This window comes from Megalobrama amblycephala, linkage group LG9 (assembly GCF_018812025.1).
Source record: "Megalobrama amblycephala isolate DHTTF-2021 linkage group LG9, ASM1881202v1, whole genome shotgun sequence".
In the NCBI taxonomy this organism is placed as follows: Eukaryota; Metazoa; Chordata; class Actinopteri; order Cypriniformes; family Xenocyprididae; genus Megalobrama; species Megalobrama amblycephala.
The window spans coordinates 9,567,081-9,585,195 of NC_063052.1; the positions used below are offsets into that span (position 1 = coordinate 9,567,081).

Below are 18,115 nucleotides of genomic sequence, written 5' to 3' on the forward strand. Positions count from 1 at the left end.
ATACGACGGGTGAAAGGAATGTTTACTTATATGTTAATACTTTTGTTAATTTGTAAATACATGAATGATCTTTTATTTAATAATGATTTCTTTATTATATATAAATTTGTTCATTTCTTTTTTTACTACACAAAGTGTTTAGTACAAACCTCTCAAAGTGTGTCTGAGAGTATGTGTGTGTGTGTGTGTGTGTGTGTGAGAGAGAGAGAGAGTCTATTGTTACTGATCTTCGCTGGGGCGATCCAGGTTACTGTGTGAGAATATTGCTTTCTTCTTTTCCTACAGGTTGTTTATATGTGTCTGATGAATTGCTGATAATAAACAAGAAAAACATTGCTGTACATGTGGCTCATTTCAGTTTTAATTTTAGTTTAACTTGCCTGCACATTAATATGCGTGGGACGATAATGCAGAGGAGGTTGATTGTCGTAATTGATTTCCTGCAGATGAAAGATTTTTAAGATCTCGCTGTTTTTGAGTGCACTCAGTGTGACATGAGAAAACTGATGATAATGAAATTGGCACAAAAACTGCAGAATGTTTATGGTCAAACTAAAGTAGTGGTTTATGGTATTAACTTAAGTGTTTGAGGGGTTACTGATGGCTCTGTCACAAGGAAGTGCAAATATCCTCTGATATACATGCTTTAGTGCCACAGTTACTGTTAATGTCTGTGAAGTGCTACCAATACTATATACACCGATCAGGCATAACATTATGAGCACTGACAGGTGAAGTGAATGACGCTGATTATCTCTTCATCACGGCACCTGTTAGTGGGTGGGATATATTAGGCAGCGCTTTGTCCTTTAAAGTTGATGTCTTAGAAACAGAAAATGGGCAAGCATAAGGATTTGAGCGAGTTTGACAAGGGCCAAATCGTGATGGTTATACGACTGGGTCAGAGCATTTCTAAAACTGCAGCTCTTGTGGGGTGTTCCCGGTCTGCAGTGGTCAGTATCTATCAAAAGTGGTCCAAGGAAGGAACAGAGGTGAACCGGCGACAGGATCATGGGCGGCCGAGGCTCAATGATGCACATGGGGAGCGAAGGCTGGCCCGTGTGGTCCGATCCAACAGACGAGCTACTGTAGATCAAATTGCTCAAGAAGTTAATGCTGGTGTGCACCTTGAGACAAAACAATGGTACTAAAGCCTAATCCTGGCTTAGTCTAAGCCCTGTCTGTGGAACCAGGCCTTAGTAATACATTTTGAAGATTGAAAGTTGTAGCTGTTAACATTAGTTAATGCACTGTGAATATGAACATGAACGTTTTCATTAACTAACATTAACAAAGGTTAATAAATGCTGCAAGAATATATTGTTAGTTAATGCATAAACCAATGATAACAAATAAGACATTATTGTAAAATGTTACCATTAAATGTATTCTGTAAAATCAACTATACACTGGTTTGATCCTTGTTGATGTACACCACTAGATGTCGCTACAACACAGTATCTGAATTGTTGATTTTTTTTACTAGCAATGTTTGGTAATAAATGAAAGTACTTCAGAACTAATCAAATGATTAAACATACATAAAGTCTTAAATGTTTTCTTAAAGACGTGATGTTTCCCCACACAAACAGCACATAATTCAGCAGCATGATTTGGTACGGTACAATTGCGCATAATCAGAGGAAAGATTCAGAAGACCTCACTGTTGGAGGTCGTCCCATAGAGTTGGACGTAAAGTGACAGTGCCTACAGTGTAAGATGTTCTTTTGTTTTAATAGTAGAGTCATCCTGCTGCCCTCAGCTTGTTAAAGTCATATCTGCCTTTAATCAGCAGGGTCACAATGCTTCTATGATTATAATCATGGCTTGAGGCCTCTGGGAGTCTTCAGTCCTCATTACCCAATCAGTAATTATCACAATCATGTCTCTTGGCCCTCATTCCAATTGAATTCCACAGCTAAGAGAAGGAAGCCTTACAGACTGACCTAATCAATTAAGTCTCAGCGCATGGCTACTTCAATCCGATGACTTTGTCCCAACCTTTGAGTTATCAAGATGGAGCGAAAATTTGATTAAGCAGAACCGACATCAGGTACACTAAAGGATTCCTGGAATATCAACTCCAAAGTGAAGGAAGGAAGTTCGCTTTTGGTCCAGTATTGAGTAATCTTCAGCAGATAAATCAAGCTCTGACTCAATTACACCATTAAGTTGCACTTTAGGAAGTCTTAAAACTACAGCTTGTGATTGATTTGTGGATGCTGTGATCTCTGTGCCAAATGTTCAAATGCTAGGGTGAAGTTAAAAGAAACAGATAACCCCCAAAAAAATCAATATTTGTGTCCTCAACCTTACGTTATACAAACCTGTTTGACTGTATGATATTTTGAAGAATGTCTCATTGTCTTTTGTCTATACGGTGCAGGTCAGCGGGGACCTAATGTTATTTGGACCCCACTGACTTTCATTTTCAGAATATGTTCTTTACGGAGGCCCTAAAGGGACATGTCAATGCAAAAAACTTTGATTCACTTGCAAAACTTTTGTGATGGAAATAACGGAGATGGGAGGAAAAACTGTTTCTTGGGGCAACACAATAGTTTTGTGAAGAAAAAAACGCAAGTATTTTGGCGAGTGGAATGCAAAGTTTCTAAGGGGAATGTAATACTTCAACATGAAAGCAGTGAAATTTGATTTTATTTCTTTTTTTCCTCCCATCATATTTTTTTCCATCATCTTGTCCCCAAGTCAGTAGTTAATTTCTGTTCTGCAGGGGAAAAAAGTTAAACAGGTTGGAACAATATGAAGGTGAGTACAATCTGAATCTGAAATTGCAAACTGTACAGCAGGTACTAGATTTGGTTTGAAACTTCATGACCATAAAAACAACAAACGTAATTCTGTTTTTCTGATACAAGACTTTTATTTTGAAAGACGTGAGTGAAAGCTGTTGACTCATCTGTCAGACGCAGTTTAAATAAAGAGTGACTGAGAAAAATGTGTTGTCCTGATTCAGTATGTGCAGATGAGATGTTGTCAGAATATGGCTGCATCTGAAATTTCATACTTCCCCACTATATAGTAGGCAAAAAACAGTATGTGATAAAAGAAGTATGTCTCAATTCACAGTACCTGGATGACCTACTACTTCCGGCGGGATTCTGAAGTGTGCACACAATTGACACTTTACCTCACTTTATCTCATGAGGCCACTAGAGAGGATTTGTGAATGGAAGAAAAGGCCAGGGTATACTTAATTTTCTGTCTTTCACACATTTGAGCCTTTTAAAGTATACTCCTTTGGCCGTAAGTGCGGAAAGGCGCGTTTTGTTTTCAAGTGTTGTACGCGGACCGTCCACGCAGTCTCAAAAATTGGCCTGCATGCGGACCCTCCTGATGACGAAATAAAGCCATGCGGACACTGCACGGATGGCCGAAGTATACTTTGGGCTTAAGGTCCAGGTATACTTCATCTTCAGCGTTCCGCACCATCTCGCACACAGTTGAGCTTGTGAGCCTTTCAAAGTATACTCCTTTGGTCGTAAGCATGGAAAGACGCGTTCACTGCATGCGCACTATCTAGTGGATTTTGTTTTCAAGCATTCAAGTCACTCGCACATGCGCTGTTGTACGCGCACCATTCGCACGGTCTCAAAAATTGGGCTGCATGTGGACAGGGTGTGCGGACGTACACGGACCCTCCTGATGATGAAAATTACATCATGCGGACAGTTTGCGGACAGCCTGAAATATACTTTGGGCTTAAAGGGATAGTTCACCCAAAAATGAAAATTTTATGTTTATCTGCTTACCCCCAGAGCATCCAAGATGTAGGTGTCTTTTGTTTTTTTCACCAGAACACAAATGATGATTTTTAACTCCAACCGTTGCTGTCTGTCAGTGGTATAATGCAAGTCAGCGGGAACTTGGACTATAAGAGTAAATAAAACTTGCTTAGACAAATCCAAATTAAACCCTGCAGCTCGTGACGATACATTGATGTCCTAAGACACGAAACGATCGGTTTGTGTGAGAAACCGAACAGTATTTATATCATTTTTTTACCTCTAATACACCACTATGTCCAACGGCATTCATCACTCGATTCGTTTGGTCTGATCGCGCTCTGACAACGGCAGTGATGTCTCGCTCTCATTGAAGTATATGCGCGAGACATCACTGCCGCTGTCAGAGCGCGATCAGGGATTTTTGGGTGAACTATCCCTTTAAGGCCAGGGAATACCTCATTTTCCTCATTCCGCACTGTCTCGCACAGAGTTAAAGGAACACTCCACTTTTTTTGAAAATAGGCTCATTTTCCAACTCCCTTAGAGTTAAACAGTTGAGTTTTACCGTTTTCAAATCCATTCAGCCAATCTCGGGGTCTGGCGGTACCACTTTTAGCATAGCTTAGCATAGTTCATTGAATCTGATTAGACCGTTAGCATCTCGCTCAAATAAATGACCAAAGAGTTTTGATATTTTTTCTATTTAAAACTTGATTCTTCGGTAGTTACATTGTGTACTAAGACTGACAGAAAATGAAAAGTTGCGATTTTCTAGGCCGATATGGCTAGGAACTATACTCTCATTCCGGCGTAATAATCAAGGAACTTTGCTGCCGTACCATGGGTGCAGCAGGCGCAATGATATTACGCAGCGCCTCTCACAAATGTCTCCATGGTTGCAAGGCACACTCCCTGTGCTAGCAGGGGGTCACAGTCGCTGCGTAATATCATTGCGCCACTTTGCGGCAGCAAAGTTCATTGATTATTACACCGGAATGAGAGTATAGTTCCAAGCCATATCGGCCTAGAAAATCGCAACTTTTCATTTTCCGTCAGTCTTAGTACACAATGTAACTACCGAAGAGTCAAGTTTTAAATAGAAAAAATATCAAAACTCTTTGGTCATTTATTTGAGCGAGATGCTAACGGTCTAATCAGATTCAATGAACTATGCTAAGCTATGCTAAAAGTGGTACCGCCAGACCCTGAGATTGGCTGAATGGATTTGAAAACGGTAAAACTCAACTGTTTAACTCTAAGGGAGTTGGAAAATGAGCCTATTTTCAAAAAAAGTGGAGTGTTCCTTTAAGCGCACAAGCCTTTCAAAACATACTTTCAAAGCATAAGACACGTTCGCCGCGTGCACACTATCTAGTGGATTTTGTTTCCAAGCGTTCAAGTCACTCGCACACGTGCCATCCGCGCGGTCTCAAAAATTGGGCTGCATATGGATGGTGAGTACGGCCGAAGAATAGGCTACTGTGGGCTTTAAAGCAATGCAACTGACTTTGGTAAGTCACATGATAAGGGCAACATGGCAAATGTAGTGCATCCAGATTACATTCATACTATATAGAACATACTCTTTTAGCGCTCGCAAACTAAGTTCTTAAGTTCTAAGTTTCATTATTCTAACGTTATCCTCACAACTTGTTATGAAAAAGTCTCTCACCTCAGAAAAACAAACTTTCCTGTCCTGTCAGCTGTACTGTGCTCGTAGCGCTCTCGTCACTGTCATGTGACCTACGGTGAACTGCGTTGCTTCACTGCCATTCACAACTCCTTTCCTGTGTCCTCATGGAATAAAGTGTCCAGTGAATGTGCACTTCATGAATCTCTGCGGAGTCATCTGGGTACTTTTCGCCTACTGTTTTATGAGTACTATGAGTTCAGACACAGGCCTACTGTACTCGGCTCATACTGTTTTTAACCTAGTATATATGGAAGTTTTGGGTGGTAAACTATCCCTTTAAGAAAGACGTCAGAGACCCAAAACGCATATTTTTCTCATTAAAGTTCTTGAAACTTCTTCAAAAGGCTCTGCAGATGAAATGAAAAACTCGAGAGCATATTTGGGGAAAAGGCATTTTAGGTCTGCCGCAGTAAGACATTTGTTATTGTTTAAAGAGTCGAGTTTATAATTCACCATAATCGGAGTCATTAACCCTCCTGATTGTGTGCGTCGTTCTGAAACGCGCTGAGATGCAGATGCAGTGGACTTTGTGTGCGAGTATCAGTCTGGCCGTTTCTCCGAGTCCAGCCGTCAGTTTAATTGCCATGCGGAAGCACTTGATGCGCGCCAGCTGCATCCTGCGACCGGTGCTCTGATCCCGCATTTGTCTCTGTCAGTGCCTTCGGGGTCCGCCCGCTCCAGCACTCATATGAGCCATGCTGGCAGCCACCACCAGCCTGCACCAACTTAGCTCGACATGAAAACTCTCTCTCTCTTTCTCGCATACATACACACAAACCCTTCACATCAGTGCTGCAGCTTTTGGGATGGATATACTATATGTTCGTAACATGTAAGGCATGAGCACGGTTTGTGGCATAAGATAACACCTGGCCGCTGGCACCTGGCATAAGAACGCCTGAGTTTGGCCTAATTGAAAGCCTCCCTATTGTGTCACCACAGCCCCTATGGGGTCTGCTCCCTTCTCTCTGAAACATCTGCCCACACAATCAGGCATTCAGCCATGCCAGCTGAGCCATGCCACAGCAGTGTATTGCCAGCGTCACTCAGCTGGCTCAATCTTCCTCTTCCTCCTTTTCTTTATCTGTCTTTCCCTGTCTTTATCCCTCGCTTCTCTTCCACTGAACCGTTCGGAAATGGAAGTCTCTACCCTATAATCTGCTGTTCTCTGTGGTAGATTACATGGTTTGAGTGAATGTGAATGAGAGTGAGAGAGGACCAAAGGTAGGCTGTGTTAAATTAAACCCACTTGACCTCGTGATTAGAAGGAAGGGAGAGTGTGTATTGTGAGCAGGTGTCCCCTCTGAGAGATTTGAGCATCACACTCTCGTAAGTTAACCCCTCTGTACGTACATACACTCATTCCAAACTTAAGACTTCAAATATTATGTATTGCGTTGAGATAACCCGACCTATAAAAGCCTGTTTCCACCTCAGAGTACAATATAAAACCTGGAATTGTAAGATAACGTTTAAAATAATAGAGTCGCATTACGATATTAAGTAATTTTGAGCTATAGTGATATTGTTAGAATGGCAGTTAAAAGTTGCAATTGTATGATATGAAGTTGCATTTGCAAGATAAGTCACAGCAGAGATATAAAATTGCAATTGGGAGCTATAAAGTCATATTTGCAAGGTACAGTTTTGCAAATATGAGACATTAAATTGCATTTATAAAATATAGAGTCGTAATTGCGCTGTAAAAAATAATTGTTGGTTTAACTTAAAAAAGTAAGTTACCTGATTGCCTTAAAAATTTGAATTCATTGAAATTAAAAAAAAAAAAATGAGTTAATACAATGAAGACGATTGGTTTAATCAACAGAAACTCAAAATATTATGTTATCTGAACCACATTAATTAAGTTGATTTGACAAAAGAAAAAAGTGTTGTGATAACAAATCATGAAAATAATTTTTTATAGTGTGAGGTATAAAAATAGCAATTGTGAGATGTAAAGTCGCATTTGTTAGATAAAAGTTACATTTGTGAGATAAATCTAAACTGATAGATCTAAACTGCAATTATGAGATATAAAATTGAAATTATGAGTCAAGTCACAAATATTAGATGTAAAGTCACATTTGGGATATATAAAAATGCAATTATGAGATATAGAATTTAAATTATGAGTTAAGTTGCAAATGTTAGATGTAAAGTCACATTTGCAAGATCCAAAGTCACAACTGTAAGATATAAAGTCGCAATTATGAGATATAACGTCAATTGTGAGATATAAAGTCGCAATTATGACATATAACGTCAATTGTAAGATATGAAGTCACAATTATGAGATATAACGTCAATTGTGAGATATGAAGTCGCAATTATGAGATATAACGTCAACTGTGAGATATAGTCGCAATTATGACATATAACGTCAATTGTGAGATATGAAGTCGCAATTATGAGATATAACATGTCAATTGTGAGATATAAAGTCACAATTATGACATATAACGTCAATTGTAAGATATGAAGTCACAATTATGAGATATAATATGTCAATTGTGAGATATAACGTCAATTGTGAGATATAAAAAGTCGCAATTATGACATATAACGTCAATTGTAAGATATGAAGTCGCAATTATGAGATATGAAGTCGCAATTATGAGATATAACATGTCAATTGTGAGATATGATGTTGCAATTATGAGATATAACGTCAATTGTGAAATATAAAGTCACAATTATGACATATAACGTCAATTGTAAGATATGAAGTCGCAATTATGAGATATGAAGTCGCAATTATGAGATATAACATGTCAATTGTGAGATATGAAGTTGCAATTATGAGATATAACGTCAGTTGTGAGATATGAAGTCGCAATTATGAGATATACAGTAATATGTCAATTGTGAGATATACCGTCAATTGTGAGATATAAAGTCGCAATTATGACATATAACGTCAATTGTAAGATATGAAGTCGCGATTATGAGATATAATATGTCAATTGTGAGATATGAAGTCGCAATTATGAGATATAACGTCAGTTGTGAGATATGAAGTCGCAATTATGAGATATACAGTAATATGTCAATTGTGAGATATAACGTCAATTGTGAGATATAAAGTCGCAATTATGACATATAACGTCAATTGTAAGATATGAAGTCGCAATTATGAGATATAATATGTCAATTGTGAGATATGAAGTCGCAATTATGAGATATAACGTCAATTGTGAGATATGAAGTCGCAATTATGAGATATAACATGTCAATTGTGAGATATGATGTTGCAATTATGAGATATAGCGTCAATTGTGAAATATAAAGTCACAATTATGACATATAACGTCAATTGTAAGATATGAAGTCGCAATTATGAGATATAATATGTCAATTGTGAGATATAACATGTCAATTGTGAGATACAAAGTTGCAATTATGACATATAACGTCAATTGTAAGATATGAAGTCGCAATTATGAGATACAGTATAACATGTCAATTGTGAGATATAAAGTCGCAATTATGACATATAATGTCAATTGTAAGATATGAAGTCGCAGTTATGAGATATAACATGTCAATTGTGAGATATGAAGTTGCAATAGTGATATAACGTCAGCTGTGAGATATGAAGTCGCAACTATGAGAAATAACGTCAATTCTACCAGAAAGACTCTGGGAGGTAAGATAACGTGACAACCATATTTATTAACAATCAGCAAGCAAAATGTTGTAAGAAAGTTCTTTGGTGTAGGCCCTGTCCGTAGCTCAGATCCTAAAGGGTTGCGGACTCTGCATTTCCTGCCTGAAGATGAAGGCAGGGGCATAGCCGACCCCCTGGGAGGTATGGACAGGGACCATCCTGGTGGTGGTGGGAAGGATGGAGGTGAAGGTTTGCGTCAGCATCTGCAGACTCAAACATGTGTCAGCAATCTTATATACTCCAAGTGCAAGATAATTATTGGTTAGCTCTAAACTAATTGATGACATAACATTGAGTCTTCCTGGCAGAACTTACGTTAGAGCTTTCATTTTTGAGATATGAAGTCGCAATCATGAGATATATCGTCAATTGTGAGATATGAAGTCGCAATTATTAGATAGAACGTCAATTGTGAAATATGAAGTTGCAATAGTGATATAACGTCAGTTGTGAGGTATGAAGTTGCAATTATGAGATATAACGTCAATTTTGAGATATGAAGTCGCAATTATGAGATATAACGTCAATTGTGAGATATAAAGTCACAATTATGAGATATAAAAATTGCAATTGTGAGTTGTTGCAATTGTTAGATATAAAGTTACATGAGTGAGAATTTGCATTTGTATGATATAAAGTACCAATTGTAAGACATAAAATTGAATTTTTGAGATGTAAAGTTGCAATAATGAAAAATAAAGTTGCATTTCTGTGATAAAGTATCAACTGTGAGATATGAAGTTGCAATAATGAGATATAATGTTGCAGTTAAGTCGCTTTAGTGAGATGTAAAGTCACATTTGTGTGATATAAAGTCGCAACTGCCAGATATGAAGTTGCATTTGCAAGATGCAATGTTGCAATTATGGGATTTAAAATTGCAATTGTGAGTTAAGTCACATTTGTTAGATATAAAGTTGCATTAGTGAGAAGTAAAGTTGCATTTGTACTTAAATGTCCTAATTGAACTAAGGCCTAATCCTGGCTTAATCTTACCCCTGTTTGTGGAACCAGGCTTCGAAGTCTCAATTATGAAAAATGAAAAGTCACATTTGTAAGACGCAACACCTTTTTGTTTTTTATTCTCTGAGGTGTAAATTGGCCTTCACCTCCAATAAAAGAAATAAATAAGAAATAAAATATCTTCAACATGGAATAAAATTACAAATATTCTTTGTAGCAAAGGATGATCAAAAGAAATGATGAGGAAGAAAATGAATTTAACGTCGAATGAACCCTGAAGTCATTAATTACTGGTCCTGCGGACTTGACTGAGCAGAGAGGTCAAGTATATACTGAAGGTCTTTCACAGGCCTCAGTAATGTGGCCTTCAGCATTCTCGGGTTATTTGAAGTTATTAACCCTGGGTTTTAACATCAATAGGCCATATGCTCTGCATTCTGCTCCAAAAGCTGGTTGTGAGCAATCTCCCCTCACCCATGCTCCGTATTGCATCCCTGTAGAGCTGTGCCGGACCTGGATGATCCATCCCTGCAGGCCGATTCACTGCATTCTACGAATCTGAAGGCCACCACGGCCATTCACAGCCTCATCCCATTTCAGCCGCTGCCTGAGTTACTGCCTAAATGTGACACCTTAGACTGCCGCCATGCTGTAGCAATGAGACCGCCACAGATTTATGGAGTCAGACCCCTGCTGATTTTTTTTCTTTTCCTAGTTTTCTTCTTTTTACATGCATGCATAGTGACAGCTGTGTAAAAATCCACACTGTCAGCATTTGCTGGTCAAGAGATGTTTTTTGTTTGTTTGTTTTTTGTTTTTTTTCATAGGTGTTTCTAGATCCTGTTCATGGAAGCCTGTCTTCAATCTAAACCTCCCTAAAATATCTAATTGAATCCTAACCAATCTTCAAAAATGAGCAACCATTTTGGTAAAGAATACACCATAAATATGTAATAGTTTTGTAATTGGAACCAGGCCTTGTGAGTTGTCAGAATATAAAAACAAACACAATAGAAGAAAATGTCCAGGTTTACATATATATATATATATATATATATATATATATATATATATATATATATATATATATATATATATATATATATATATAATCTGTGGTGTTTATGGGTCAGATCAACTATATCCTTTCACCTTTGATCTTTCAGCATCTTATGTATCAGTGTAAAGTTTTAATAAATCTATAAATCACATTTGACATTTTTAATGATCTCGTTGGATGTTAAAAACAATAAAAAAAACAACACTAAAACACCTGTAGAAGGCCTACTGCAGTGGGGATGAATGGATTTATGTGCAGTGTGGGACTTAAATGACTTTGTGTCATTTTTATTTATTTGTGACATGCGCATTCGAAGAATATATATATAGAATGTGTGTGTGTGTAATTGAGTGATTGAAATGAACCCGAAAAATTTAAGTTCTAGTGTTTTTTTTTTTTTGTTTTTGTTTTTTTACACAATACACTTTATACTGTAATTATTAATACCTGCAATTTAATGTCTGTCAAAGTGAGTCAAATTTAACTCACAGGTTTAGATGCGTTCAGTTTCTTATGGGCATAGCGCACATCCGTGAAGAGTTTGTGGCGCGCTCCTCGAGCTCCGCGACACGTCGTCTCGCGCGCATGGAAACACGCAAAAAAGCTTCTCCTGTGGGCTGTGATTCTCTTTTAAGTCGTCGCAATCGTGTGATCCCGTCGTCTCTTGGACCAATCTCGTTCGGTTCTTTAATCTTTTTTTTCCCCCACTCTCCTCTCGTCCCACCCCCTCTGAGCTTCTCTCCGGATGTAGTACGGCGCGCGTGGCTCTCAGCGCGCGATATAAAGCCACCGCTGAGTGACAGCGCGCGCGTGAAAAGCCTCTGTCCTTGTTTCTAAGAGGACTTACGCCGCAGTCACTCCAGGCAGCAAGACCAGCGACCATCTCCCATGACATCTTAATGAAATATGACTGTGCTTCACTCCTTGACTGGATTAATGCCTATGTAACCGTTCATTTGCTCTCCCTCCCTTATCTGTGTCCAAGTTTAAAGCCTATTCTGTGGTCATGGGGTCTATAATGTCATTTTTGCCTAGGCTAAAGGTCTAAAGCGGATACCAAGTGGATCTATGTTCCTTACAGACAAACGAAACAGCGCAGGGAAATTAGTGGAAGTTTGAGATAAGGGAGGATGCGGGCGACGTGTTGGTGTGCCGTCTTTCTCCTCACTCCGGCGGTCTACCTGGTAAGAGTCTCTCTTTTTTACCTGTCACTCGTTTACATAGGCTAGAATGTGCTTATGTGTCTAAGTGAGAATGTGATGAAAAGAAATTGTGGTACTTCAGAATGACAGCGATGATTTACACTTTATAACTATGCTTTCAGGGTTATAAAAATAACTTTTATGCCCGTATTTTTGTAAATATAGAGACTTTTACGTTGTTAATTGTGTATTAAATACTCCAGGCAGCTTGAGCTTACTAAATCAAATTATTTTTTTAACGTATATTATTATTTCTAAAAGCGCTTCTCATGCGGACAAAACCTTCCTCTGTTTCTGGTATCGACATCCAGTTGGAGAGTTGTGTTTCAGAGTTCAGCCTCACGGGGGCGCCAAAACTAATGAAAATAGCTGCGTAAATGAAGCAGCAGTGACAGTCCTGCACCCTGATGAGAGTCTCTTTGATTTCCACTACTCAATACACACTCGAGCCATGTCTACAACAAATTACATTTTACACACATTGACTAATCACTTTAATAAATGAAGAAAGAAAATAGACTACTGCAACTAATTAACGTACCGTGACTACGTAATTAAATTGGATGAAATCTCATATTAGCACACATTTTAAATGTATGAAAATACATTAAAATCGCATAACCTTAATTGTATGCTTTACGTTTTACTTTTGGATTTGTTTAATAGTGTGAAAATGTTTTATTATTATTATTAGTTGGATAGAAGTGAATCTTTTTTATTATTACCTTCAAAGTATGCCTATAATTAATAATAATATAGTCATGATGAAAAATTCGTTTTTCACATTTTAAGAGTTTTAGAGATGCCGTGCGCGCGCACACACACACTGAAGTAAAAAAAAAGAAAAGAAAGTTTTTTTAACATCACTTAAATTGAGAAAATATTATAACGCTAAGGTTAACATCTGAAGAAATGTGTTGTTTTGTAAGATCTATGAAGTGTTTAAAATGATGTTATACCTGTACGAGGATCTGTTCCAAATTATGCAATTTTATTCGACTAAATGACCTGCTTAACACAAAAGACTGATTCATGGCTTTTAAATAATAAATTAACTGCAATTCTTCACATAAACTCCTGGTAATTTCCTCTAGTTGAGTGTACTTTAAATTTGAGCAGTTTTAAAGCTCACTCAATCTCAATCTCCCCCATCAGTGTGTCCAGCTATTACAGTGCAGTTAATATTTTAACTAAATGCATGTGGATTTTGAATATAATTTTTAATTTAATTTAGAGTTTGTCTTAATGTCTTTTTTATGAGCGTTATCTTTATGAATATCCCACAGGCATGTTTGAAGGGCGCATTTATTTTCCATATTTATCAATCTGTGTTCATTCACCGAAATGACAGTAGATCGTCTCCATGTGTTTTGGTTATTCTTCCTCGCTTATTGTATTTTATAGAGGCCACAATACACTGAATTTTATGTTCAGGACCATGGACAGCGCAACCCGACCTCTACCGCTTACACGCTCACTCTGCGTAATATACCTACTTCTGGACATTTTATTTATGTATTTTATATATCTGCTATGTGTTCAATTTAATTTTATTCACTATTCACTATAGCGGTTGGTACAGGATACCACTTCACTCACAAGTTCAGGTTCTCCTAATGTCTCCAAAACATAAAAAACATGTAGGCCTATAACTACAGACAACACACACAATTTAGTTAATATAGACCACGCATGTTCGCTTGGATTTCTGTCTGAATGGCGCAATGGTTTCATGACCACCACTTTTACCAATTGAAATCGTTTAGTTGTCCTTTTCTGTAAGGTAATATTAGAATAATTCTTTGAAACATCATACATAATCATTGGATGGTCAAAAATGTGAGCGTTAATGAAAACGGAAGCCCGTGGTCTGCCAGTCAGCTGCGCACCTTCGAGTATTAGAGTTGAACTTGGCTGCTGTTTTTCATGTTTAAGCCTCTGGTGTGTGTCAGCTCGTCCTGACCCTGATAACAGCGGAGCAGCGCAGCGCGTGTACGAGAGAATGAGCAGCTGTAGGACACCATGCAGTTAAAGAGACGCGTCTTCTTATAGGCTATATATATATATCTATACAAACACATTTTGTTTATTAAGCTAATATTTAGCATTTAGAACATTTTCCTTTGTAATAAAATAATTTGTTTATTACACTGCAAAATAAATGAATGCATTCACGGTAAAAAAAAGAACAAGAAAAAAAGGTAGAACTTTATCGTATATATACACGGGATTGGATATCTTACAGTTATTAATTGTTTACAGGTACGTTTAAAATGGTAATAAAGCCCATTTCGATCCGTTTGCTACTCTAAAGTCTAATACAGATGGACATATAAGGTCACGTGATAACAGCAACTGTAATAACACAGAGCACAGTGTGCCCAACACAAACACTAAACCCATTAAAAACATGACCCTAAAATAATGCAAAGGATATTAATTAAACAATATAATCCTCTCCAGTGTACATAACTGAGAAAAAAATAAGAAACTAAGTTTTTTAATAGCATGCAAAAAAAAAGACATTACAATGTGATTTATACTCCTGTACTTCTGTAGCATTTGCAAATTATAAGGTAATTCATATTTCTTTTACTACTTTAAAAACATAAATTACAGTAAAATTACATTTATTGTCTTAAAATATATTTTCTTGAACATAAATGGTAAAGCAACTTGCATGCATTTTATTAATTAACCATTTTTTTGGTGTTGCATTTTTACGTTTTTTTTTTTTCCCCCTTTAAAATACATAACTGAAGTGTAATATTCAAGTTGATTAGCACAGTCTGCACTGTAAAAAAAATATTTTCATGATTTATCACATTTTTCTTTTGTCGAATCAAATTAGATAATTAATGTGCTTCAGATAATATAACATTTTAAGTTTCAATCAACTTCATTGTATTAACTCAAATTTTTAATTTCAATGAACTCAAAATTGTAAAACAACCAGGTAACTTACATTTTTAAGTTGACCCAACAATTATTTTTTACAGTGTGGCATTGCATCAATTGTGCTGTATATATTTAAAATGCCACATTGCCTAGAAAGAAGTTGCAGCATTTGGAAACTACACACATGAATCTTCCAGACGTGCTCTTCTAAGCGCACTTTACGTTTCCAGGACAACTGCATATATATACATTGTGCTCTGGACGCACAGATTCATTATTCTCACAAGCCGCACAGATGTACCTTGTTATTAATGCACTTGAGGATGGAACGATCCTCAGTCTGCTCAGCTGTTTTTGACCCCGGTGAGTGTGTTGCTCAGCCAGCTACATCCACTCCATTTAAGACTCCAGTGGAAAGCTATGCTCAAGGTCTGAACTAACCCTCTTGTGTCTAATGATTGGCGCAGAGATGGTGTGAAATGGTTCAAGTAAAAATCCCCAGCCCTTAGTCCATTAAACCTCACCTATACGCTTCAGAAACCACCCGTAAGTCACCTGACCCGGGTCCCAACGGAGACATTTTGACACGCTGACTGTCAGTCTCTTTAAACGGGTTAAACACAAATGCCCTTTAATCACCCTCTTGAGGTCCTTAAATTAATAAGATCTTAAGTGATACAATCAAGATTGTCCTGTTATGATAAAACATAGGTTAACAAATGTCAGCACTTGACTGAAGTGGCGACCTATCGTATGAACGCAGATTCTCTGTTCTAGTTCACTCCATTAAAATGCATTAAAATCGGTTGAATATGAAATAAGGAATGTGTGTCTGTTTTGATATATATTTTGTCAATGTTTCCCCTTCAGGATAGGCTTTGATTTTGGGTGGTGAGTTAGTGTCAATGAAGTGTGTTAAGGCTGAGTGATGTTAAGCTCTGAAGAGATGAAGAGGAGTGGTGGGGTCTGTGTGTGTGTGTATGTGTGGGAGAGAGAGAAGAGAGAGAGAGAGAGAGAGAGAGAGAGAGAGCCCAGGGCTGTATAGTTAGTGTGCAAAGCAATGTAATCTGGCCTCCTCCCATGGCGCACACTCATATCCGCTGTTTAATAGACGTGTGTTCACATCAGTGCCACAGTCCATTTATCCCAACTCTATGAGTTTCATGAAGTGCCTCCGTATTGCAGTTAAGGACATCTGCATTATGTTAATGCACCTCTGTAGGTAAATGGTACCATCAGCAGTTCTGCACCAGATAATTGGAGAAACAGGATTTTCGGAAGACTTTGTGCAGTAATCACTGCTGAGATGAGCCGAACGTGTGACGAAATGCAACAAACACTGCGTCCTTGAGCCTTGACCTGATTTGGACTGACCTTTGACCCTTGAGAGAGGTGCTGAGATTTGGTGTGTATTTATGCCCGTGTGCGTGTTGATAGCAGCGCGGGGCCGGTGAATGATGTAGTGTCTTGATGTAGTGGGATTGACGTCTGAAGGTGACCTTAATTCAGCAAGTGGCTTAAACCTGTGCCAAGGGTGTTGCTCTTAGCCCAATGCTTTCTAACAGCAAGCTCCACAGCTTATTTACTATGAGGAGCTTGCTTTTTAATGTGAATGAAAGGAAAAGCTTATCAGAATGACTTCTTAGAGGAAGCTGTTTTTGTTGCTTTTGAAGCATGATTGGCCTTGTTCATACAGGTTGTTAGTATATAAGTAGTATGTAAGTATATAAATGATTTCAATATCAAAAAGAAAAGAGGACTGGTTTCCAATCAATAAAAAAGTTAAAGTCAATAAACTGGAATTTAAATTGAATTGGCCACCCCACACATAAAGTTGAATTGGGTTTTAAATGCATTCTGGGAATTGACATTCATTTATTTATTGACATTTTTATAATTAGTTTTTTTTTTTTTTTTTTTTTTTTTTTTTTTTACATTTGCTTTATTATTAATTTTATTAATTTATTTTTTATACTTTTTTATTCTTTTATATGTATGTATGTGTAAATACTGTATCACATTTTATTATTATTTTCTTTAATGGTGACCACACCAAATATTCTGAAGTAGTTACTCAGAGATATTTTTATTATATGGGAAGATACCAGCTCAATTATTGAGAAAAGTGGCTCCATTGGAGAAAGCGTAACCAAAGCCTCTCATCTCCCTATAATATACAATCTCTGTCGTAACAGTCTTAAAACAGGAAGTCATAAACGGCCTTGGATCACATGTGCCTTGATAACCAATCACGTTGACGTCATTGAATTTCTGTTGTATGAGTTGTATGACAGTCAATCAGTGTTTGCGGATACATAGAAATAAATGTGAAGTCCTAACTGTGGCAACATTGTCCGTGACTTCTCTTATAAACAATATTTTTTGGTATTAAAAAAATGATTGTTTAATATTTGATAAGCTGTTTAGCATACTGCAGCTCCGTTCAATAAAAACGGTCATGTTTTTGCTAATTAGCATTAGCATGCTCTTCATTTGCCCGCAGACGTGTCCTTTAAGTGTCCATCCTGACCTGTTTATGGCCCTTCACGGGCTTTCCCACATTTCACTTTTAAACTAGTTCCTCTTCTGACCCTCCACACACGTACACTCAGTGTCAAGCTAAGGACACATCACGGGGTGGAGACAGGACAAGGTTGGTTTGATTTATTACCACAGTCTCCATTCTTCTTTCCACAAACTGCTCCTGAATTTCAGTCACCTACACAGTTCAGAGGTCAGCATTGGACACAACCCGAGAAGGGCATTGGATCTGGAAAATTATACCCCAGACTGACCTGAACCCCAATGGGCTATTTTTCCCTTCTCACTATATATAGAAGCATCCTGCCCAATCGCATCCCCACGGAGCTGTGTGGTCTG

At 37.7% G+C, this 18,115-nt stretch overlaps 1 protein-coding gene across 1 annotated transcript in view; it reads left to right on the forward strand.

Moving 5' to 3' along the window:
• The first annotated feature begins 11,607 nt into the window (after positions 1 to 11,607).
• nxph1 (neurexophilin 1) overlaps positions 11,608 to 18,115 on the forward strand; it is a 39,643-nt gene continuing 33,135 nt past the window's right edge. The window contains 2 exon segments of the mRNA XM_048201521.1: positions 11,608 to 12,079; positions 12,171 to 12,319. Coding sequence (XP_048057478.1) covers positions 12,266 to 12,319 — 54 coding nt within the window. The 5' untranslated portion in view covers positions 11,608 to 12,079; positions 12,171 to 12,265.